The sequence below is a fragment of the Ambystoma mexicanum genome, chromosome 4q, assembly GCF_040938575.1.
Source record: "Ambystoma mexicanum isolate Mex_15411 chromosome 4q, UKY_AmexF1_1, whole genome shotgun sequence".
Lineage (NCBI taxonomy): Eukaryota > Metazoa > Chordata > Amphibia > Caudata > Ambystomatidae > Ambystoma > Ambystoma mexicanum.
The window spans coordinates 1307240881-1307267592 of record NC_090928.1 but is presented as its reverse complement, the minus strand read 5'-3'; the positions used below and the strand labels follow the sequence as shown (position 1 = coordinate 1307267592).

The following is a 26712-nucleotide window of genomic DNA, read 5'->3' as shown; positions in this document are numbered from 1 at the left end:
CGTGGGCTCTCTTGGCCTGTCTCAGGGACATGATATCATCTGAGAACCAGGTGTTCTGATGTATCTCTGGCTTGATGACGTTATGTTTCAGTGGCGCAAGGTCTGATATGGCTTCTCTTATGGATGTGGAAATGTGTTCCACAAGCGAAGAAGATTAAGAAAAGCTAGACAATGGCTGCAGCCTATATGATAGGAGAGCTGAGAAGTTGGCAGCAGTGATATTTTTAAGGTTACGGGTCATTGTACAGATGCAGTGTTCAGTTTAGCTAGGGGTGCAGGTAGGGGTATAGTGGCCTGTATCAAATGGTGATCAGACCATACACAAGGTGACACCTGTAGTTGGGAGACAGCTATGTTTTGAGATAATAGCCAATCCAGCGTGTGACCACCTTTGTGTGGGAAACTCAATCCATTGTGTAAGTCCAACGGATGTCAGAAAATCTGCGAGTGCGTGGCTCTGTGTTTGTCCAGAGGATCATTGGCCCAGTGATTAAAGTCACCCATGATAATGGGGGGATTTTTAGATTTAGTAATGAGTGCCACCAGCTCAGACCGCTGCTCTTCCAAATGAGGCATATCTCTAGGGGGTCTGTAGAAGGTTAGTACATTCAGAGAAGTATTGGCTGAAGTTTTTATCTTAATCCATCAGGACTGGTCTGGGGGATAGTGTGGCAGTCAAGAGTACACTTGCACATTAGCGCCACCCCCTCCTTTACCGCTAGTGCCATCAGCCCGAACGATATCATACTCTGCAGGTATGGAGAGTGTAGCTTTACTAGGCACGAGTGGATTGAGCCATGTCTCGGTAGCCCTGGCAGGTCAGGTGATCCCCAACCTCCACACCATGTTTGAATAAAGATTGAGTGTTCAACAGAGAGTGGAAAAGGACCAAAATAGGGGTGATATTTTTGAGGCGTGACCTATGCACATTGGAGTTAATGTTAGTATAAATGGCTTGTACACCATGCGGGCAGGTGGGATCATTAATATTGCTGAGGAGCAGTTGAACAAATCCGCATGTCCCGCCACCTGAAGCAGGAGACAAGGGGAGGTCAGGCAGAGTGCTGGCAGACAAGGGCGTGGTGCCGACCAAACCAGTGACTAAGATATGCCCCACAGAAGGATCCAAGAGTCAGGCGTAATAAACTTCCAAAAACAGTAAGGACCACACAAAACTCACCAAAGAGGAGAACTGGTTCCCATGAGTGATAGAACGTGAGATCTGTAAGAAACAGGGTGGTGCCATCGGTGCACGGCGAGGACCGGCTCGCCACTGAAGTGCCTGAATTACAGTTAAATATGGAAGGGTGTCTGGGGGATGTAGTTCCCAAACACTCGCAGCCCGACAATTCAGCCAAACAGAGAGTGCTTATCTCTCAGCCAGTCGTACGATGCAACACACACACGCTCAAGGTATTACAAAGTGTGCAGAAGCACGAGGCAGGAAGTTCAATATATAAAGCAAACAAGTTTACTATGTAGCAGGCAGGCGGGCTGCGAGCGGAAAAGCAATTAAATGAAATGACAAGAATTAGCTCCGAGACACACCGATAGCAAAAGGCGGCTGCAGAACGATGAGCAGGCACCTGGAGACTGCCACAATATTAGCTCAATGGACTACTTGTGCATACACATGGACTTTCTTTTCACGGCATGTGACTATTCTATGTCTGTGCATGCAGTGTCACTCGTGTCATGCACTGCTGGTGCATTACATGCACCCTGTTCCCCTGCAGCATATGTTGTGTAAGGTGTCTGTCAGTGACATGTGCAGCGGAGATGGTGGCAGTTATGTGGCAGTGTGTTTCCTCCATGCATGAGGCATGCCGGGTTACCCATGGGCCCTCCGTGGGCATCTGGTGCAAATGGGTGGGCATTGTGGGCTAGCCACACATGGGCGCATGACTTTGGTACTGTCAGGGTTGCTGGTGTGTGTGGTAATGTGGCCATTTGTCTGCATTGCTTTGGTAAGTGAATGTTGCATTATGGTACCTGTAGTCATGTTGCTGTAAATGCTACTGTATGTGTACTGATGCTTCTCCATGCAGGTAAATCTGACATGTGCCTGCTCCCTGGCCTGTACTGTGACGAAGATGCGGGAGGAGGTGAAGCACAGATTTACCATTCACTTACCATGCCATCCTTTGTGTAGTCTTTCGTACCCGCCCCCCTTTTGGGCATGTGCTTCATGGAGCGTGTATGCTGGCTTTTCTACTCACCCACTATACTGGTCTGTTGTCCTCTGTGCCCCTCCATGTATCCTGGCAGTCTGCTGTTCCATAGGACAATGGCATCGTGGGTGGAACCAGCGTAGCGGGCACAGCAGTGGATGATGTACATGTTGGGGGTTAGAGGTCACATGCACATTCAGGGAGTGGTAGTTCTTGCAGTTTTGGTACACTGCTTGATGTGCCTGGGGGGCCACCAATGCAACATGGGTACAGTCCAGAGCAGCAATCACATTTGGCATTTGGGCAACGGCATAGCAGTGTGCCTTCATGGCATTGACCTGGGCTGGGGTAGGAGGCAGTGAGATGTGGTGTTGCACTTGCCGCAGAAGGGCTTCGAGCACCTGGCCCAGCACTGTGCAGAATGTGGGCTGTGTCATGCCGTGTATCATGGTCTTGGAGTGCTGGAAGGTCCCTGTTCCGAGGAATTGTAGGACATACTCTAGCTTCAGCAGTGGGAGCACAGCTATCCGGATGTTGATCCTATTCCCTATGTCGTCCTGTATTCTGGTGAGCAGCTCTTGTAGGGACTCCCTGTTGAGGCAGTACAGGGTGACCAACTGGCTGTCAGTGAGGGTCCAGGGTGAGGGCCTGGCCCTGGGGATCGGTGCATGCCTCCACAGGGTCTACCTCTCCTCCTGCTCCTCCCTATTCCACCTGTACTCCCTGTGCCCTGTCCTGGTTGTTCTACCTCCCTATTTCCATTCACAGTATGAGCAGCTGCCTGTCCCAGCTGACAGTGGCTAGTGGCAGCATGGTGTTTGAAACAGTGTTTGGGGTAGGAGTGTGCCTTATGTAGCACTCTGGGGTGGATTGGGATCACCCGTGGCTTCATTTCGGGTACCTGTTTTCATATACTTCCAGCTGGAGGTAACTGTGCCATGTTTTTGGTGGTATTAATGCCAGTTTTCCCGCTAATACGGCTGGACATGGACCTGTGAGTGGCTGTGTTTCCGCCGCTTGTGGCCGGCTGGAATAGCACCAAATGTAATGGCGCCGAATGATTTTACAGTCACGGTATTTGCGCCACATTTAAGGGTTACCGCCAGACTTGTGATGAGGCCCTTAGTGTCAATTGGAATTCACCATGATGCAACCCTAAGCCAAATCGAAATAAGATATTTCCGTGGGCATTGAGCTGACTGCATGCTCCAAGGAATTATACCCTTGGATGCACCACAGGTACATTTATCGCCAGGCTCATTAGTCAACAATCTTCTTAGTTGCATCTGGCCTAGCCCGGAAGTCACGCTAATCTTCCCTTTGTGACGAATCTTATGATTGTTCCTTCTCCCTGAGGGGGGAGACCCTTCTCATGAGGCCAGGGAGGTGAGGCCGCTACCTGATTGTCCCCCTGCTGGTGGTACTCAGTGGGTGGATCTCATGGGGAGGGATTCCCCCTCTGGGATACATCGAGGACATCATGGGAGAATGTGGTATTCATCTACCTCACTAGACCCTCACTTACCCTCCTACCTTCTCACTTTCCCATCTTCCCACCTCCGCTTCTAAATATGTATTCAGGGTACATAATCCAACCTACTCATGAAGTACTGAGACGAGGAAGAGTGAGGAGACCATAGAGTAACCTCCCTGAGAAAAAGTGGGATGAGGAAGACTGAAGACAACCTAAAGGTAACTTCATTAATAGACACTGAGACGAGGAGGAGGTGCGGAGCAATGCAGAGTGCCCCGCTGAACCAACATGAGCGGTCTAGACAACTTGCAACAAGAGCAATCTGATAATGAAAAGGATGGATAGTCTGACATGTTGGTCAGACCCCGCCAGAAGGTTCCATGAGCTGCAGGACGTGAAGCGGAGAATGCTGACCGGGATGTGAGAGCCACTCAAGGGGCATTGTTAGTCCTAAAACAAATCCTACCATGGTCTTGCCCCCCTTGGAGACCATGCACCAGTCTTAGACAGCTCTAGCCAACCCTTGACAACCCTAGCCAATCCCATAGGAGGATGTGGACCACTATGTCCCCCCCTACTTTCGTATCTCGGGGCCTTTGTTACTTCTAGTTTACTCCTAACATACTCCTATAGACACAATAACATAAGACACAAAGAAAACACATGAATCGATTCAATTATAACAATAGAGTACATTTATTTATGCACAGCAAAGCATGATGCAAACAATACTAAAACTATTGCAAATATCTAATTTGCACCTTTTATGCTTCTGGTGCAAATCTACCATGCAGTGGATAACTATAAGCCTTACAGGCTTCTAATGCAAGCTATCAGTGTCTAATGCAATATACATATGGCAAGGGTCGCATCAGCATTCCTCTCCATTCCACTCCATACTTCACACTCACTCTCTAAGACAATCCCTGTCTGATTTCCCCTTTCCCAAACCCAAAGCTCTTTGTATGAGTGTCTGTTCTAATCAATCAGTTTAGGCCATAAACCATACTTCCTATTTGCATGTGCCTCTCTTTCCTCTCCAGCTCTGTCTTTCCAAGTCTCTCCTCTATGCACAACTCTGCAACGAGCCAGTCAGTGTCTGCCTCTCAAGATCTGGTCACTCGAACTGCCTCTGCCAAGGTCTGCCAAGCTCTCAAACTCTCCCAGGCTGGTCTGCCAAGGCTGCATCACTGTCACACCAAAACGCCTCTCTCTCATCGAACTCCATCAAAATCTAAAAACTCCCCTCTCTTCACCTCTGGTTATACCATCCCATGACGTATACAAATCCCTATGGTTACTTTGTTCTCTAAGCTAAGAATGTCTCTTTCTCTGTCAGCATTTAGCAATGCCTGAAAGTCTGTGTTTGCATGTTCTTTCACTTTGTGTTCTGGTCACTGTGTGTTCTGTGTCAATGTGACATTTCAAAGCATATCTCTGTCATGGCCTTCTATCTGCCTGCAGTGCCTCCATTTCTCCATTCATACCCATTCACTCCACTGTTGGCTCTGTTGGCATCACAAAATCCTCTTTCCTCCAGAGAACAGGCCATCTCTCCTCTCATGCAAAAGGCACTTCTCCCTCTATCCATGTGGCGCAGCCTCCATGGCCCCCACCTTTTCTGTCTCCGCGAACACCAAGCCATGCTGATTAGGCCAGGCCATCTCTCTACTAAGGCAAAGGCCATATTATCTCCCTGCCTGCCAAGCAACTGTTTACAAATACTTGTACTCAGTGTAATTCGCACACCGTGGCGCTCCTCTGTCTCCATCAGAATGGATTCATAGGCCTCATGTTTTCAATAGTGCTTACTCTTTCTCTTGCAATGGCAAGCACTATCTAATACAAACTTATTCTAGGTGCACACTCAATGCATGGTGTCTCTACAATACATACATGTGAACATGTAACTACAAAACATAACATGTGTCTCTAAATGGCTCTACATGTCTCTACAAGTATAACATGTGTCTCTAAATGGCTCTACATGTCTCTACAAGTATAACATGTGTCTCTAAAGCACTACATGGCACTTGTGCTTCAAATACGACAGTGTGATTCTATAAGCAAATGCACATGCATACAAAGTGGCAGTCTAATAATGTGATGTGGATAGTATAATGATGCTACTATATGTACTAATCAGAATATATGATGGTTTACTAAACAGGATACAATGATCGAATGATGGGTAATGGTTCTCTACCAAAGAGTCTAATGATTCTATAATGATAACAATCAGGCAACCCCAATTATCAGTTTTTACAAAGCCAGCCACTGACCCGTGCGGTCATGGAGAGAGACTTCAGCCGCCCAGCCTTCACCATTGTGGAGCTGCCGCATCCAGAGAGGAGGGAGATTGTGAGAGAACAAACAAACAGAAACACAAACCAAGTGACCAGGGTCTGGGACCCCTTTATAGATACAGAGACTGTGTTAAATAAATTGAGCCAAGAGAATACCTGGCAGGGACGCGTCACCAAGGGAGAGGGACATCACTAACCCTCTCCTTCGTCACAGTACCTGGCAGGGTAGTGAACCAGGGCTGCTACCAAATAACTGTAAAGGAAGCCTAAGAAAGGCCTGGGGAAGGGAGTGATTCTCCCAGGAGTGGAATTTCGTATAATGCCTAAAAATGAGCCTGAGAAAGGCAAGGGGAAGGGAGTCATTCCCCCTGACAGTGTGAATGAGCCTGAGAAAGGGAGTCATTCCCCCTGACAGTGTGAATGAGCCTGAGAAAGGGAGTCATTCCCCCTGACAGTGTGAATGAGCCTGAGAAAGGCCAGACGAAGGGAGCCATTCCCCCTGACAGCGTGAATGAGCCTGAGAAAGGCCAGGCGAAGGGAGCCATTCCCCCTGACAGTGTGAATGAGCCTGAGAAAGGGAGTCATTCCCCCTGACAGTGTGAATGAGCCTGAGAAAGGCCAGGCGAAGGGAGCCATTCCCCCTGACAGCGTGAATGAGACTGAGAAAGGCCAGGCGAAGGGAGCCATTCCCCCTGACAGTGTGAATGAGCCTGAGAAAGGCTAAGGGAAGGGAGTCATTCCCCCTGACAGTTTGAATGAACCTGAGAAAGGCCAGGGGAAGGGAGACATTCCCCCTGACAGTGTGAATGAGCCTGAGAAAGGCTAAGGGAAGGGAGTCATTCCCCCTGACAGTGTGAATGAGCCTGAGAAAGACCAGGCGAAGGGAGCCATTCCCCCTGACAGTGTGAATGAGCCTGAGAAAGGCCAAGGGAAGGGAGTCATTCCCCCTGACAGTGTGAATGAGCCTGAGAAAGGCAAGGGGAAGGGAGTCATTCCCCCTGACAGTGTGAATGAGCCTGAGAAAGGCAAGGGGAAGGGAGTCATTCCCCCTGACAGTGTGAATGAGCCTGAGAAAGGGAGTCATTCCCCCTGACAGTGTGAATGAGCCTGAGAAAGGGAGTCATTCCCCCTGACAGTGTGAATGAGCCTGAGAAAGGCCAGGCGAAGGGAGCCATTCCCCCTGACAGCGTGAATGAGCCTGAGAAAGGCCAGGCGAAGGGAGCCATTCCCCCTGACAGTGTGAATGAGCCTGAGAAAGGGAGTCATTCCCCCTGACAGTGTGAATGAGCCTGAGAAAGGCCAGGCGAAGGGAGCCATTCCCCCTGACAGCGTGAATGAGCCTGAGAAAGGCCAGGCGAAGGGAGCCATTCCCCCTGACAGTGTGAATGAGCCTGAGAAAGGCTAAGGGAAGGGAGTCATTCCCCCTGACAGTGTGAATGAACCTGAGAAAGGCCAGGGGAAGGGAGACATTCCCCCTGACAGTGTGAATGAGCCTGAGAAAGGCTAAGGGAAGGGAGTCATTCCCCCTGACAGTGTGAATGAGCCTGAGAAAGACCAGGCGAAGGGAGCCATTCCCCCTGACAGTGTGAATGAGCCTGAGAAAGGCCAAGGGAAGGGAGTCATTCCCCCTGACAGTGTGAATGAGCCTGAGAAAGGCAAGGGGAAGGGAGTCATTCCCCCTGACAGTGTGAATGAGCCTGAGAAAGGCAAGGGGAAGGGAGTCATTCCCCCTGACAGTGTGAATGAGCCTGAGAAAGTCCAAGGGAAGGGAGTAATTCCCCCTGACAGTGTGAAATACGTTGAACAATTTAAAGAGGGTTAGGGGAGGAAGTCATCCCTTTGATTTAACCTTTTTGTGAAGAACGTTTATTTTCATTACCTGGAGATAAAGATTGATTGCCGGTCCTGAAGAAGGGAGCCATTCTTCTGGAGCACGAAGATCCCCACTTTCCTTAGTTTACGGCGTAAGGGACAGAAATAGGTTTTGACACAGGACGGTGGACTATTTGCTTCAGATTGACATCCTGATGGAATCCTTAGTATTGTGTTGAGGCTGGGAAAACCCCTCTTAGTAATAGGGCCAGGTAGGGCCTTCTCTTTATGTTCTCAAGAATAAAAGCAACAATCAGGCCAGCTGTGTGCCAGTCTCCTTCTCCTGCACCCTTCCACCCTGTAGTCCATTGTAGTCTTTTAGGGCCTTATTTATTGTATACTGGAACATTTCATACTATTTACATAAAGAGAACAGGCACAGGAAAGCAGCCCAGAAGGTTGTGTTTGCTCTGTCCTCTCTTTGTTCCATAGCAGCTGATTAGCCCAGACGTGCACAGCAGATGGTACAAACTATTCCTAATTGTTGATATGTGCTCAATGCATGAGTATATATCAGATGCCATTTACTACTGACATGCTGTTGTGCAGAATGACTACACGGTTTGCATGAATGCTCCATTCTTCTGGACGCATTGCCCCCCGTTTGACTAGAATACACGACAATCCGCTTCAAGAAAGTGTTCAACTTTTCCCTGGAGCTTCCTTGAGCGATGCATTCCAGTGCTGCCAACCACTGTCTAATCTTGTGTACCGAATCTTGCCAAAACAACTGTCAAATAAGCACACCATATATCAGGCACCTGGCTCACATCTACTTTCCTTCTTCTAAATTGCAACAATTATTCAGTGCATGTTGGCGATCTACTAGGTTGGCTTAAACAGCTGGACGAGTGTTGGTGCCCAGCCTCAGAGAAGACATTCCAAAGCATCCCAGGAGACTCCATCAAGCCCTGGACCTTACTTTTGCAGTTGAGAACTTAACCAATTGAAGAGAAAGCCGCCTGTGCTCAGTCGTGTTGCTATAATCCCACCAATGTTCTGTCTGGATCCCCCCCAAATACGGTGCAGTTGCCCTCTGCTAGTGCTACCGTAGCCTGCCTTCTCAGTGCCCCATAAACACTGAGCTTCTCTTAGTGTAGTTTGCAATTCTAAGCACAGCATGAGCTCTTGCCCCTTCTCTCTGTCTATGTGGCTGGTCCTCCAGCATGTCCTTCATTGGTGCCCGCAGCAGTGGCCCTGCGTTGAACTGGCAAGAGAGGGGCAGGACCAATCGGCCAGTAAGCAGCAGGACGTGTAGCTCCAGACCCACCATGGCACCCGTTGTCCTGCCGACGCAGACTGGATAGTAAGGGAACTGGTGACGCGGGGTGGAACGCTGCGCTGAGAGAGGGGTACTGAGATGATAAAAACAGGAATAGATATGAAAGTGACAAGGGGTCAAAGCAGGCATGAGGCAGAGAAAAAAGAACATTAATGGAGGCGAGGACAAGAGGGAGACAGAGAAACATTGATAAAAGGAGAAGAAATATTACAGTGACCATAGATAGGATCATAAAGGGAGTGCAGGGAAAGCATGATTGCATGGGATGGAATGATGGGTGGATGGATGGATGGGAGGGTGGGTGGGAGGGTGGATGGGAGAGTGGATGTGTAGATTGGTGGGTGGGAATTATGGATTGGCTGGGAGAATGGATGGGTGTATGGGTAGATGAATGGGTGGGAGGATGGATGGGTGTATGGGTAGATGATTGGCTGGGAGGATGGATGGGTGTATGGGTAGATGATTGGGTGGGAGGATGGATGGGTGTATGGGTAGATGATTGGGTGGGAGAATGGATGGGTGTATGGGTAGATGATTGGGTGGGAGGATGGATGGGTGTATGGGTAGATGATTGGGTGGGAGGATGGATGGGTGTATGGGTAGATGATTGGGTGGGAGGATGGATGGGTAGATGATTGGGTGGGAGCATGGATGGATGTATGGGTAGATGATTGGGTGGGAGGATGGATGGGTGTATGGGTAGATGATTGGGTGGGAGGATGGATGGGTGTATGGGTAGATGATTGGGTGGGAGAATGGATGGGTGTATGGGTAGATGATTGGGTGGGAGGATGGATGGGTGTATGGGTAGATGATTGGGTGGGAGGATGGATGGGTGTATGGGTAGATGATTGGGTGGGAGAATGGATGGGTGTATGGGTAGGTGATTGGGTGGGAGAACGGATGGGTGTATGGGTAGATGATTGGGTGGGAGAATGGATGGGTGTATGGGTAGATGATTGGGTGGAAGAACGGATGGGTGTATGGGTAGATGATTGGGTGGGAGAATGGATGGGTGTATGGGTAGATGATTGGGTGGGAGAATGGATGGGTGTATGGGTAGATTGGGTGGGTGGATGGATGGGTGTATGGGTAGATGATTGGGTGGGAGAATGGATGGGTGTATGGGTAGATGATTGGGTGGGAGAATGGATGGGTGTATGGGTAGATGATTGGGTGGGAGGATGGATGGGTGTATGGGTAGATGATTGGGTGGGAGGATGGATGGGTGTATGGGTAGATGATTGGGTGGGAGAATGGATGGGTGTATGGGTAGATGATTGGGTGGGAGGATGGATGGGTGTATGGGTAGATGATTGGGTGGGAGAATGGATGGGTGTATGGGTAGATGATTGGGTGGGAGGATGGATGGGTGTATGGGTAGATGATTGGGTGGGAGAATGGATGGGTGTATGGGTAGATGATTGGGTGGGAGAATGGATGGGTGTATGGGTAGATGATTGGGTGGGAGAATGGATGGGTGTATGGGTAGATGATTGGGTGGGAGGATGGATGGGTGTATGGGTAGATGATTGGGTGGGAGGATGGATGGGTGTATGGGTAGATGATTGGGTGGGAGGATGGTTGGGTGTATGGGTAGATGATTGGGTGGGAGGATGGATGGGTGTATGGGTAGATGATTGGGTGGGAGGATGGATGGGTGTATGGGTAGATGATTGGCTGGGAGAATGGATGGGTGTATGGGTAGATGATTGGGTGGGAGGATAGATGGGTGTATGGGTAGATGATTGGGTGGGAGGATGGATGGGTGTATGGGTAGATGATTGGGTGGGAGGATGGATGGGCGGATGGGTAGATGATTGGGTGGGAGGATGGATGGGCGTATGGGTAGATGATTGGGTGGGAGGATGGATGGGCGTATGGGTAGATGATTGGGTGGGAGGATGGATGGGCGTATGGGTAGATGATTGGGTGGGAGAATGGATGGGCGTATGGGTAGATGATTGGGTGGGAGAATAGATGGGCGTATGGGTAGATGATTGGGTGGGAGGATGGATGGGTGTATGGGTAGATGATTGGGTGGGAGAATGGATGGGCGTATGGGTAGATGATTGGGTGGGAGAATGGATGGGTGTATGGGTAGATGATTGGGAGGGAGAATGGATGGGTGTATGGGTAGATGATTGAGTGGGAGAATGGATGGGTGTATGGGTAGATGATTGGGTGGGAGGATGGATGGGTGTATGGGTAGATGATTGGGTGGGAGGATGGATGGGTGTATGGGTAGTTGATTGGGTGGGAGAATGGATGGGTGTATGGGTAGATGATTGGGTGGGAGGATGGATGGGTGTATGGGTAGATGGTTGGGTGGGAGGATGTATGGGTAGATGATTGGGTGGGAGGATGGGTGGGTGTATGGGTAGATGATTGGGTGGGAGGATGGATGGGTGTATGGGTAGATGATTGGATGGGTGTATGGGTAGATGATTGGGTGGGAGAATGGATGGGTGTATGGGTAGATGATTGGGTGGGAGGATGGATGGGTGTATGGGTAGATGATTGGGTGGGAGGATGGATGGGTGTATGGGTAGATGATTGGCTGGGAGGATGGATGGGTGTATGGGTAGATGATTGGCTGGGAGGATGGATGGGTGTATGGGTAGATGATTGGGTGGGAGATGGATGGGTGTATGGGTAGATGATTGGGTGGGAGAATGGATGGGTGTATGGGTAGATGATTGGCTGGGAGAATGGATGGGTGTATGGGTAGATGATTGGGTGGGAGAATGGATGGGTGTATGGGTAGATGATTGGCTGGGAGGATGGATGGGTGTATGGGTAGATGATTGGGTGGGAGGATGGATGGGTGTATGGGTAGATGATTGGGTGGGAGAATGGATGGGTGTATGGGTAGATGATTGGGTGGGAGAATGGATGGGTGTATGGGTAGATGATTGGGTGGGAGGATGGATGGGTGTATGGGTAGATGATTGGCTGGGAGGATGGATGGGTGTATGGGTAGATGATTGGGTGGGAGGATGGATTTATGTATTTTTATTGTTTGCTTGTTAGGCGCTTATACAGCAAGTAAAATACTGTTTCAAAGCGCCCACAGGGTGAGGGGGAGGAGGAGGGCACAAGGGAATGAAATACATCACAAAACACAATATTTAATAAGAGCAGTAGAAGGGAAAAGTACGAAGGAAAGAACCTACTATGCCTTGTGAGTGTTCAGAATGTGCAAGTGCAGCAAGGAAGAGGGCAGAGGGGGTAAATGCTGGGGACTCCCAGCTCATTGGTGAGCCACAGATGGAGTGCTTGGGTTGAAGAGTGCTACACGGAGGGGAGCCACGTTAGGTGTACGTGCGAATGTCCAGGGCAGAGGGTGTGCCAAGGCATGTTCTGAGGGTAGAGAGGAGCTGGGCCGATTGGGTGTGGGAGTTCAGGGGGCCCAAGGATGCATAAGGGCACCGGACACGAATCACAGCACCTGTGGGGTTAACAGAGGAGAGAAGAAGGGAAGGAGGAGGCAAAGAGGAAAGTCTTGAGGAGCTTCCGGAATTCAAGAAAGTCCTGCTCAAGGCGCAGAGCCACAGGGAGGCTGTTCCAATGTATGGGTGGGAGGGTGGGGGTTATGGATAGTTGGGTTGGTGATGGGTGAGTGGATGGGTAGATGGATGGGTTGGTGGTGAGTGGGTAGATGGATGGATGGGTTGGTTGGTGGGTGGGTGGATGGATGGATGGATGGCAGTCCTAATACTAAAGTAACCATCACCCAACCCCACCCGATCCAACCTCCTACCCCTCCCAACACCAGACAGCCCCTCGTAGGAGCCCTACTTAATGTCAGATCCCTTGGAGCACACGCAATTGAGACACGCGACTGCATATTAGAATTTAAACTTGACTTATTAGTGCTCACAGAAACCTGGTTACACCCTGCCTCAGGTCCACAGATCATACTAGCCGTCCCTACCGATTACACCGTCCTCAGAGCAGACCGCTCTGACACCCTAGGCAGAGGAGTGGCCATCATTCACAAAACCTCTCTATCCTTCAGAGAATGTAAAATGGAAGCACTTAGTGGATACGAAACCTCTCCCTCAAACTAGCTGTCAACCATCAGGAAGCCATCAACTTCCTAATAGTCTATAGAACACCAAGTGCACCAAGTAAGCCAGACATCGACCTACCCCTACTCATCACACCTCATCTTAAACCTAAAACTAAATACATCCTCCTAGGGGACCTCAACTTAGGCTATGATGATCCGGCAGACACCAAAGCTGCAGCCTGCCAAAATGCGTTCCAGGAGATGCAATTTTCCCAAATAGTCAACACCCCTACTCAATCCAAATGGAGTATCTTCGACTGGATACTCGCCCTTAATACCGCAGTAACCATTATAGATGTCCTTAACTTGCAATGGACTGACCACTGCCTAATTAAATTCAAAATAAAGCTAGACTCTGACCACTCACCTGAACCCTGCAAACTACCACCCATTCAGGTTAAACATGCACGAAAGCTTACCCCTGAGAACGTAAACCCTGTCCTCAGCAAGACTAAACCACTGGACAGTACCAGCACAAAGAGCATCGCCAATCATGACCACCAATGCCTGAACTTAGCAAAACCAAATGCAGCGCCCCCTGGTTCAATCATGAACTCATAGAATTTAGAAGAAAAAAAAGAGCACTGGAACACCTAACCAGAAAAAAATAACTCCTTTAGAACTTCAAACCAAACTACAAGACCTCTCTAAAACCTACAAACTCAATGTCCTCTCTCACAAAGCAGAATCTCTCAATGGCCGTATAGCTGCCGCAGCCTCTAACACCAAAGAGCTATTTACCATCATTAGAGAATTAGAAACTCCCATCCACCCCACCAACCCCGTAACCCCCAGCAAAGACTGGTGCACAACCATTCAGAATGCTCTATCCTCCAAAGGGATCACACTCCAAAACAAAATAGCTTCACAAAAAAACCTTTAGATCTCTCTACCTTGCCCACCCACCCTACAACTGCTACCACTAGAACAGACACACCTGAATTCCACTTTACCCAAGTCACTACTGCTCAATTCCTTAAAACAATAGCATCACTCAAGCCATCTAACTGCAAAGGTGATAGCACTCCAGCGAAGGTAGTCAAAGACTGTGCTACTATACTAGCACCCACTATCACTAGCTTTGTGAACGAGTCCTTTAAATCTAGTGAAATACCAGCAGCCGTTAAAGTAGCCTGGGTCACACCACTACTAAAAAAGCCTTCTTTAGACCCAACAATCCCCACAAAATATAGACCAATAACAACTGTGCCCTTCCTTCTTAAAATCATAGATAAAATAGCCTACACCCAAGTACAATATCATCTTGAACAGAATCACCTACTAGGGGAAAGACAATCAGGCTTTCGCCCCAATCACAGTATGGCGACCGCCCTCTTGGATCTAAAAATCCAGATGGACGCTATCAGGGACTGAGTATCCTACTACTCCTAGACCTCTGAGCGGCGTTTGATCTGGTTGACCACGACAAACTATGCCAAACCCTATCCTCTAACTTCCACTTCGCCCATAAGGCCACCGCCTGGATAAAATCCTTCCTCTCCGAACACACACCAAGAGTCACCCTAGGCCCTAGTACCACAAGGATCCTGTCTCTCTCCCACCTTATATAACGCCTACACTAAATTACTGTTCGCAGTACTAGACGCCATGGGAGTAATCTACACTAACTTCGCTGATGACACTCAAATACTTATTCCCATTACAGGCAACTTGGAACAGGACACGGCCACTATCAACACAATATACTCCCACATTCAAACATGGATGGCCAATAACAGTCTCTGCCTTAACGGAGAGAAAACGGAGATTCTAATAGTTGGGTCCCCTTCCAGGCTCAGTAAACTCCAAACAGACTACACCACCATAGTGATCGACGGTACACCCATCACCATATCCCACAAAGTCAAAACACTAGGAGTATACCTTGATTCCAACCTCACTATGAACAACCACATCAGCGCCCTCGCCTCCTCAACGGTCTATACTGCTAAACTTATCACACTAAGCAGTCCCGTCCTATCCTCAGACAACTGCCTGACACTTGCGAGAGCCCTCATCCTAACACAAATAGACTACTGCAATATTCTATTACTAGGCACTTTGAAAAATAAACAAACTAAACTCCAACTCCTACAAAATAAAGCCCTCAGAGCAGCACTGGGCATTAATAGAAGAGAACATATTACGCAACACAGAAGAGAGGCACACTGGCTCCCAGTTCACACAAGACACTTAATATTACCCACAAATGCCTTTATGACAATGCCCCCACCTACCTCAATGGATGCATTACACGCAAAGTCTTGCACAGAGCTCTCAGATCCAATGTCTACACTAAACTACACATTCCACGCTTCACCACCACAAAAGCAGGTAACTCTAGTTTCCCCATAGCAGCCCCCGTATCTGGAACTCATTGCCACCCCATCTGTCCAATGAAACATCACTACCAAAGTTTAAAAAACTACAAAAAACTTGGTTGTTCAATAAATACTGAAACTCCAGCACTAGTACTCCCGCTGATGCAACCTTCCAAGTTCCACTAGATTACTGCATTATCTTATGATAACCAACGTGAATATTTGCTTGTACCATTCCTGCAAATCATAATGTATGCAAATTTGATATGTTAACGGAGATATATGTAATATATACCATGATACTTGTAACTTGCAACTACTTTTGTATTGAAAATCAATGAAAACTAAGATGCATATAAACTACGCCGTGATACCCAAGGGTTTGGGTGTGTAATCAAATACAATAAATGGATGGATGGATGGATGGATGGATGGATGGATGGATGGATGAGCTGGTGTATCATATCCCTGTCTTGAATCCTGGAATTCCAATGTGTCAAAAATGTCATTAAGCATGTCGCCTATTTTTGTCAATTTCCTGTCTGTGCAGTACACAATCTTGACAAAATAGTTGTATTCACTGTAAGGCCATTTTTCTTCATAAAATGAACACCTCTATTTTCCAATTTGAATCTTCTTCAATATATTATGTAGAGTTGAGAATTCAACCTGCCGTTAATCTAAGGGTAATGCTTTCATCAAAATGCAAGATTTAAAATAGTTACAATCCATCTATCTTGGTCGCACTGGGATTACTTGTAGGCTTCATGGATGGTGTCTCCGGGCCAGCTTTCTGTTGAAGTGTTACAACTCATTGTCCAGTTTCCTAAATTTCTGCTTTGTATTCGATGGCTTTCTTTTATTTTATAATCCACACATATTCAAGCCCACACTGCCCACCCCCACTGAAAATGCCTTCAATGTTTCTCCATCCATCACCTTACCATCACCTGTTTCCCAGACTACTGTCATGATTTGTATGCATAATTGTCCTTTCTATTTGAATGACTGACACTTGCTCTTTACACAATGACATAAAATTTAAGACACACAAAATGAGGCAACATGGAGTATAGGATGCCATTGTCCCCAAAATACCCAAGGCCTGGGAAATCTATAGCCATAACCTTCCCATAATACTATTGTCTCCTCTTTATTCCAATTCTGAAATACTCCATCAAATATTGAGAGTTGGACTTGTGCCTAGGTCTCCTCAATCGAACCCACATTCCACTGATCAGATATTGAGAGTTGGACGTGTGCCTAGGTCTCCTCAATCCATCCCACATATCAGATATTGAGAGTTGAATTTGTGCTTAGGTCTCCTCAATCCATCCCACATTCCACTGATCAGATATTGAGAGTTGGACTTGTGCCTAGGTCTCCTCAATCCATCCCACATATCAGATATTGAGAGTTGGACTTGTGCCTAGGTCTCCTCAACCCATCCCACATTCCACTGATCAGATATTGAGAGTTGGACTTGTGCCTAGGTCTCCTCAAACCATCCCACATTCCACTAATCAGATATTGAGAGTTGGACTTGTGCCTAGGTCTCCTCAATCCATCCCACATATCAGATATTGAGAGTTGTATTTGTGCCTAGGTCTCCTCAATCCATCCCACATTCCACTGAACAGATATTGAGAGTTGGACTTGTGCCTAGGTCTCCTCAATCCATCCCACATATCAGATATTGAGAGTTGGACTTGTGCCTAGGTCTCCTCAACCCATCCCACATGCCACTAATCATATATTGAGAGTTGGACTTGTCTCTAGGTTTCCTCAATCCAACCGCATTCCACTGATCGGATATTGAGAGTTGGACTTGTGCCTTGGTCTCCTCAATCTTCCCAAATTCCACTGATCAGATATTTAGAGTTGGACGTGTGCCCAGATCTCCTCAACCCATCCCACATTCCACTAATCAGATATTGAGAGTTGGACTTGTGCCTAGGTCTCCTCCACCCATCCCACATTCCACTAATCAGATATTGAGAGTTGGACTTGTATCTAGGTTTCCTCAATCTAACCCGCATTCCACTGATCGGATATTGAGAGTTGGACTTGTATCTAGGTCTCCTCAATCCATCCCACATATCAGATATTGAGAGTTGGACTTCTGTCTTGGTCTCCTCAAGTCATCCCACATTCCACTGATCAGATATCGAGAGTTAGACTTGTGTCTAGGTTTCTTCAATCCAACCCGCATTCCACTGACCGGATATTGAGAGTTGAACTTGTGCCTAGGACTTCTCAACCCATCCCACATTCCACTGATCCAATATTGAAAGTTGGATTTGTGCCTAGGTTTCCTCAATCCATCCCACATTCCACTGATCAGATATTGAGAGTTGGACTTGGCCTAGGTCTCCTTTATCCATCTCACATTCCACTTTAGAGCAGAACGACACACACGCACCCAGGTATGTTCCTCGTTTCTCTTCTGGAAAGATTATACACGTATCCAGCCAGTGCATTTGGTTAGTTTTATTAGAGGATGGGGGAAGCCGTAGAAGGTTTTATATGTTCTAGTTATGCTTTTATTTTAGATTTGTAAACTCTGCTCAGATTTGAAGCCCATGTTTTAGAATCCTACATTTGATAAGGCGGGGCAGGGAGACGGGCACATGCAATCACTCAGACGGTGTTTGTGGATAATGGAGAAATGAAAGTTTGACTCCAAGTATACTTTCCCTATCTCTTTACAATTACGTTACAATAATCCCTGGAATATCTGCTTCTTTCTGCAGGAGACGGAGGCGCACCCAAACCAAGATTCTGTAAATGAACTTGAGAAGATTGGATATAAGGAGGAAGAAGAGAAAACCCCGAGAGAATTGACAGTGCCAGCCCATTGAAGAGGTTCCGAAATCAACATCCTTACAAGAGAGTCACATGTACGGCATACGTGGAGAATGAGGGGAGAGCGTCACAGAGCCATCCATCTTCCTAAGGCATACCAGGTGTTGCAACCAAAGATAAACGCGCACCTGTAGCTACTGTGGGAAGGTGGGTGGATACACCTGAGGATCCAGGCGAGGATCCACCTGCAGGCAAATGTATTTACCAGCTGACTTTGAGGCTTATGCTTCATTAACAACCACACTTTAATCTTACACAGTGGATCCAACACAGTGTTCATAATTCAAGAACAGCTGGACTCTGAGTGCATGACTGTACACAGGCAAGAAACTCGGTGTGCATAGTTCAAGAGTTCAAGAACAGCTGGACTCTGAGGGGACATCTGTTTGTGCTTTAGAAGATCAGTGTTGGAGAACATATCTGTACAATACATGATCACAGAATGTGCCTACTACTGACATCACAACTGAGGAAGTATCATAGGTCCAACATGGAAAGCAGACCGTACCAGTGTACAGAGTGTGAGAAATCCTTCACTTACAGATCCAGACTTGACTTCCATCAGATGATCCATACTGGGGAAAAGCCCTACAAGTGCACAGAGTGCAAGAAAAGCTTCACTCGCTCCACACATCTGATAAGCCATCAGAGGATCCATACTGGGGAGAAGCCTTACAAGTGCGCAGAATGCAAGAAAAGCTTCACTAACTCTGGGTCTCTGGTATACCATAAGAGGATCCATACTGGGGAGAAACCCTATAAGTGTGCAGAATGCAAGGCATGCTTTAGTAAGTCCTCAAATCTTACAAACCATAAAATGATCCATACTGGTGAGAAGCCTTATGAGTGCTCAGAGTGCCAAAAAAGCTTCAGGGAATCGTCACAGCTGAGAAAGCATCAGAAGAGCCATACCGGGGAAAAACCATATACGTGTACAGCGTGCAATAAAAGCTACAGTCAGGCCTGCGCACTGACAAAACATCAGAGCATCCACACTGGGATGAAGCCGTACAAATGCACAGAGTGCCATAAATGCTTCAGACAGTCCTCAACTCTGCTAGAGCATCAGCACATCCACAGTGGGGAGAAACCCTATCACTGCACAGAATGCACGAAAAGCTTCAGACGACGCTCACATCTGGAAGGCCATCAGAGGGTCCATACTGAGGAGAAACCCTACCAGTGCACAGAGTGTAAGAAAAGCTTCAGACATTCCTCATGCCTGAAACAACATCAAAGGATCCATACTGGGGGGAAGCCCTTCCAGTGCACAGAATGCATGAAAAGCTTTGGACGTTCCTCACATCTGACAAACCATCAAAGGATCCATACTGGGGAGAAGTCTTAAGATTCCATAGAATGCAAGAAATGTTTCAGGCACTCGTCCGCTCTGATCCGCCATCGGAGGATCCCTACTGGGGGGAAGTGAACTGAGTGTGCATAGTGCAAGGCCAGCTTTGGTGACTCATCTGCTCTGTGGTGCTATTGATTCAGCCACACAGGGGCGAAACCTGACCAATGCACAGAATGCAGACAAAGCTTCCTGCCCTCATCCGGTTTGATAATCCATCAGAGGATCAATACTAGAGAGCAACAGTAAGCTAATCGTGCATCTCACCTGAAGCAACATCAACGATCCCGTTGAGGATGGTCGAGGGTAGTTGTGACATTGCTGTTCTTTCATAACTGCATAATTATCTACCTAAAATCCTGCTTTTGGTCCGACAAAAGCAGCCAGAAAAATAAACAGGCCTGGAAAGTGAGCACAGAACAACACAGTTTCGATATATGCAGGACGATGTTTATTGCAGGACAGGGCATTACCCTATTATGCCGTTTCATGAATTACATCATACTTTCTTTATTACAACCTGCCTTCTTCCTGGCACATTTAGGTCCCCAAACAGGCATACTGCTATATTCCCATTCGTTAAGTATTAGCTTAAAGCTGAGCGTGTTTTAAAAACCTTAATACATTAAAACATCCTATCATACTATATGATAAAAGGCCAGATGTATGTTTGTCCAAAGCCGTCCTGCCCACTTCACCTGTTATCACTGCAAGAGGGAGCTGTTGCCTTACGCATATGTCAAGACCCAACTCGAGATAGGTAGTCCCCTGGGGAGTAAGACAGGGTCCAGAGAGCCCACACAGTAGCCGAATAATCCTCCCCTCTGTTTTAACTCTCTTCTATTCCAGATAATAAACAGACAGAGAGATCTAGCAGTTGATAGAGGGGGCACACCCATGACTCACCGGCTGTAGGAAAATAAACAAACAAGATCAGTAGCCTTGGATTGTATACTGAAAACCTCACACCACCAATGATAGAGAGACCAACCTTGAATGGATGCAATGATGATAGTCGGTCAGTCTAGGGCAGTACTAGACTGACCGACTACAGGATCCCAGTACTGGAGTCTAAGACAATTAAGCAATGAAGGTAAGGAAATGGACAAGACAGAACTGATAAAGTAGATAACCAGTTGATAACTCTCTTACCATGACACCAGTGTAATAACGGTTTCCCTATTGATTCCCCAGTGATCAGACAGGATTTGGATGGCAGCAGGTATCCCCAGTGATCAGGCAGGATTGGGATAGCAGGAGGTTGAGCCCTCCAGGAACCCCACCCCGACGGCACGAGGACGCCTAGATAAGTCCCAATAGTAATTCCACAAACCCAGCCTGACGGCACGAGGATGCCTAAAAGCACGACCAGCAAGCATCTCTAGTCCTCGTGCTTGGTATATCCTGAGCGTGGAACAACCAGGTAGAAGGGCAAAGGAACACGAGTAAAGTGAGTAAACAATAATCCAATGTGGCAACAAAATGCTGTTTCTTTATCCAGTGATGAGAAACTAGCAATTGTTTATGTCTTTCCATGTCTGGCAACGTGCGGGCAGAGTAGGATTCAGAACGTGTACCAGTAAGCAGTCCGAGTTGCTTTCCGGGTCTGGCAACAAGCAGGCAACGTCAAGGCAAGTACGGAAGGAAGAGGCAATCCAGTGGCGGTCCGCGTCGGTTCCGGGAAGGCAAACAAGATTCCGAGACGAAGCGGGAAGGAGAGGTAAAGGCACAGGATACAAAGGTCAGGAAACAGGGAACGAAGGGGGCCAGAGAAACGAACAGAGCTCCAAAAGGCAGAAAGTCCAAGACCAAAGCGAGAACCAAACGAGTCTTGCAACTTCAATCAGAAGCGCCGGTTAACTGCAGGGGGCGGATTTACATAGTGCAATGTGTGCGTCTCTGCCCAACATGACCCACAGATGCTGAACCGCTTCCAGGTGAGCGACGTGGATGTGCAAGCGTTCCTTGTCTCCATGACGACCTGTACTGAGACAAGAATGGCGAGCGCTGTAGAAGTAAAGAATGTGTGTAATGTCCAACAGGTCTACTTTTGGTAGGTTTAGCAGCATGGTAATTAAGCCTGGCCCAGACTTTCCTTCGTGAGTGGATGTCCTGATCCCGATTCCTGACAGCATACAACAATAGCATAATATAAAAGGTCTATTTGTAAAGCCCACGTTCACCACCGAAAGGGCATCTTGGCTCTAATAACAGATGTTTATTGTTACCCAATTTAATGGTATTCATTTTATCAACCTTGGACGGATGAAGGGCTGAGTGAGTAATCCTGCCAGGGTTTGAACCTGTGACCATGAGGTCATCCACAGGCCCCTGTAGTGATGTATTAGTCCACTGAGCCACAGACCAGACTCAGACAAGATTTCAAGTTCATCTTCCAGGCAAACAAAATGTGTATTTGAACAATATCACCGCTAGAGGGAGCTGTTGCCTTTCGCATTCAATAATAAGACTTCAAGAACATCTTCAGGTAAACAAAATGTGTATTTCAACAATGATAACATACAATAAGCTGCAGAAAAGACCCAAGACAGGGATACCACTTTAACAGCATACTTCATGTTCCATACTCTAAGATAATCTATGCATTTAAAAAAACATAAACAGAAATTCATTTGATTAAGCACTATTTCTCTAACAAAATAAATTACTTTATTTTTTCAAGGTTCTTATGTATTATGTCATTATTAATTGTGATATTCCTTGGTATGTATTATTATATCAGTAATATTCTTCATATACGTTTTAAACTTTATTTGAGAGTCCAAAACTGTGAGTGGAATCCAAGACAATGAGGAGTAGATAAAACAATTGGCCGTAAGTACTATGTTGAATTCTCAACGGATTTTGTGAGATTTTGAGGTTTTTTTATGTAAGGATTTGGGGTATTCCCCTAAGGGTGCACTTCAATAGCCTTAGCCTCCTGGCAATAGGAACCCAACCTTTGGTATAAGTCTGAACTACACAAGTTGGTAATGTGGCTGAGCAGCCAGGCTTATCTCAAGAGGGGTCAATGTGAGCAGTAATGCAGTTAGACAGAGATTCACAGTGACAAGTATTCAAATAAACATTGATACTCAAGGTTTCCTGATAAAACAATTATTAATTTATTTACCAGTCATTTAAAGAAGCCTTCTTCAGAAGGGAGCAATATAAAAGCAGCACTTAAATACTTTTCAAAAATCCACACTCTTAGGTTTCTTTAGATTCAGTAATTCCCATTGGGGATGGCACACAGACACTTCCTACACCCTCAGGTGACTTAAATAACTAGGATGCTGTTGGCATTAATATATTACTGTTACATCTATAGTAGGCAGAGAGAATGTAAAAAGAAAGATTCAACAGAATAAACAAAGATCTCAAATGCACTTAGCAAACAAGGCAGATACTTTTGAACCCCCAATGCAGAATAGTTTAACCCCTTCCTGGAAGGATAGGTGTAACACAACAACAGAGGAGAGAAGGGCTCTTCAGGGAACTAAGCTAAGCCAATGTCAATGGGCAAATGTCTTGGTTACTGAAGCACTTCTTGAGGGTGAGTAAAAGTCTTTGCACAATGTTTTAAAAGTTCTTTGAAGAAGAAAGAAGAATCAAATGTAGGTCCACAAGTCGGGGGACTTGTAAAGTAGAAACTACAAGCAAATCTACAGTGAGAGGTAAGTTCCCCCAGACTTTACAGTACCTTTGCTTTGGAGAAAAGATGCAGCTGGTGATCCTGGTTCCTGTGCCACAGTCGTGGGGACAAGAGGGAGGACTTCTGGGTACTACTGCACCACAACGGGATGGTCACCGACCACAACCGGCAAACTTGAAAAATCAGTGGCTTTTCAGTGTTTCAGCTCCTCACGTCTACCGCAAACAGCACCACTGCGGTTTCTGGCTGTTGAGATGGGCATTCCTTGCATCTGGGGTTGCGCACTCTGTTGAGGGGGCTCAGGAGTGGGGAGGATCTTCCTGGAGTCTCTTGGCCAACTTAAAGCAACGCACACAAACTGGTATTCCTCTCCCTGGCTATACGGTTTCCAGCAGCACTCTGTGGAAATTCAACCGGCTCTGAGACGGATCTCCAGGTGGCTTACTTGTGAGTTGATTGGTCCCACCAACTCAAGGGGAGAAGTCGTCCTTGCAGGGGCTTCTCTGTCGAGGCGAACTTGGAGCTTCAACACAGCAGCAGGGCTTCACCGGGCAAACCAATGGTCCAGGAGTTGCAGCAGGCATCTTCTTCCAGTTCTTCTTCGGATTCCTTCGTCCAGTCGTCGACTCTGCCTTCCAAGCTAAAAAGCCTCACCTTTTATGCAGGTCTCTCCCATTCTCCCTAGCTGTCAATCACCCAGCAGGGTGGCTGTGCTTGCCTGACAGCCAGCCGGCCAATCACCTAGGAGTGCATTCCTGTCTCCAAGGACACTTTAAGCACAGGGAGTTTTGGGCACCTCCCTCACTTCCTGCCCCCACCAGACTCTCTGGAGCCAGAGGTGGGTTTTACTTGTGATGCCCGCCAAAGACAAAGTGAACAACAGGACCAAACCTGATTTGGCGGTCAGAGTAAATCGCAAGAATGACCAAAACAACAATAAATGGTGAAAAAAGAAGACCAAGGCCATTTTGACAAAAATGGCACCCATGGGTGCTTTACTGTAGTTGCGAATGCAGCCCGCGGTAAAGACACAACACAGTAGTAAAAAGTAACCACTGCCACCAGCTATTCATTGAGGAAAGGGTAACATGAAAAATGTTACATGAGAAGCTAGACAAAGGGGCTACTAAGTAACCCCTCCAGCACCCTATTGTAAGATAGTGTGTGCTGGGTCTAGAAATGTACAATGTAAGTAAAGTCAATTTCACTTCACTGCTCTGGGAAACAGTAGTTAATCCAAGAGAAAGGTGTTTAAACCTTGGGAAATCCGAAAGACTTCCCTGTGTCACTGCACTAAAGGTGCTGTGTGACACAATGCAAAAAGATGCCTATGGAGTTTGTCAGACTCCACAAACACAAGGAAACACAGAGTTAATAATCAGAAAAATACATGAGAGAGTGGGAAAAAGGTCTCACTCTCTCCAGGTTCAAAATTAAAAAGTCCTAGAGTCCAGCAAAAGTGCTGCGGTTCTCTAAGGTAGCGAGGAATTACTACATTTCTGTGAATTCTCCCTAACAAGGTTACTGTTTCTCCACGTAAAAGGAACAAGATGCTTTACACATTTTATTCTATTAACATAAATTATGTTAAAATACACAACATCATATATTTACACCCTGAAAATGTCTTCCTTTACGCACATGAGCCCATGTACACAGGCTTTACCATCAGTAGTGAATAATGCATGCGGCTTACCTGCTCTGACAGGCTACTGTTCATCTGAAAATACAGGAAATGTTTTATCTAGCTGTCCCAGCAACCATGATTCTCTCAAACTTGTAACTGTCACCCTGTGGGCATTATCACACCGGTAATGCCCCCCCTCCTCGGGTTCTATTGCTTCACTATGCATTTGCTCTATGACAATAGGTGAGACATGTTTTGACCCTAATAATTAGGTCTGCATTTCTTGATTAAAGGCCTGAGCGCACTCCACTAAATGGCTCTGTGCCTGTTAATCTGAACCTCAATGCTAGTTTATGGAAATTGTAAGGTACGAGTTACACAAAAACACCTTATGCCTTAGAGCTGCGCCTCGATGCCTTATGGGCTGCAAGCGTGCTTGATAAATGCAAATAAATAAAATAAATGCCTTCTTTCAGCACCATTCTGTCTATCGTGTATTGTGACAACTTCCACCGTCTTCCTCCTTCTAATTAATGCACGTGAAGAAGGTTTGCAAAATGACATGAGATTCTGTACCCTGACTATTGAATTCAATCGACATTGTTTAGCAGTTCATGGCACTCCTTCTCACTACCCCGGTGATGAATGCTGTGCTATGCTGTTTGCATGAGAGGAATGTGGCGTTTTCTCAAGGGCCTGGGTCCTCCAGAAAGACATCTTTATTGCTCGGTTTAGCCATTTTGTTTTAATTCTAGTTGAGATGGTGGGTTAGGTCACCCATCAGAGGGCTTGCGGGTAGTTGTTGCATCCAGAGATTGGAGGGTTGCTTCTGTTTCTTCCTGCTACATTGAATGCTTGCTGTACATCCGATACTTCATTTCTGAAGTGGGTGGTGATCTTGTCACCCAATGGTGACTTTGGGCCAGGACTGTGCTGCAAGATATGGCGCTTTTCATCTTTTTAATGAGCTCTGTCTGTAGGCCTACACGTGGACATGTTTGGAGTTCAACTTTGTGGTAATGCATCTGTGTTTGGTATCATGCCTTGTCTTGTCGGTTATGGTTGTTGTATTCATTTTCTTTTTGTGGGTACTTGGATGGGGTGCTAACCGTCTTGCTGCTGTCCTTATTCCAATAGGCTAACCTGTTTTGGAAGTGTAATGATGTCTAGTGCCCCATATGTCCCCTTCTGTCATGTCGCTAAGTTTCTTGCAGTTGTAACAGAACCAGTTTGTAGGCGTTCGTTGTGTATTACATAAGCATACCTGTGAATTGAACGTCTCACCAACCGGGGCACGCTACATAGGCTTGGAAACTGTGTCTTATTGTCTATTGACATGTTTTAGCAAACACATAGAAAGAATCATGTTCACATGTGCACATTTGACACTGGTAGAGAATATACATGCTCACTTCAAGTGACATGGGAGGTGCTGATGAAAACACATCCAGAAAAGCCTAGTTACTATTCATATGTTTCTGCGCTGAGAGTCTTTCTTTCTTGCACCGCTTATTTATATATTTATATATTTAGCACACTGTAAAATCATTGCCTCATCTTGATACTGAAATGAGCAGCGTTATCTGTCATTTATTGGTGTCACTTCCATTACAATGCAAAGAATGGAGAACATGGCAAAATGGTTTGCTTAAACACAACATCTTATCCTAAAAAGATTCCTTGCACACTGTAAGAAAAGCCTGAATGCATTCC

The 26712-nt window shown here is 46.7% G+C and overlaps 1 protein-coding gene across 2 annotated transcripts in view; it reads left to right on the top strand.

Annotated features, from left to right (window-relative positions):
- The window catches only part of LOC138468419 (zinc finger protein 135-like), a 44442-nt gene extending 22039 nt beyond the window's left edge, over positions 1–22403 (top strand). For both annotated transcript variants that reach the window (XM_069608970.1, XM_069608971.1), the window contains exon 2: positions 18255–22403. In XM_069608970.1, coding sequence (XP_069465071.1) covers positions 18809–19714 — 906 coding nt within the window. In that variant the 5' untranslated portion in view covers positions 18255–18808 and the 3' untranslated portion in view covers positions 19715–22403. The remainder of the gene's footprint in view (positions 1–18254) is intronic.
- Positions 22404–26712: the final 4309 nt, after the last annotated feature.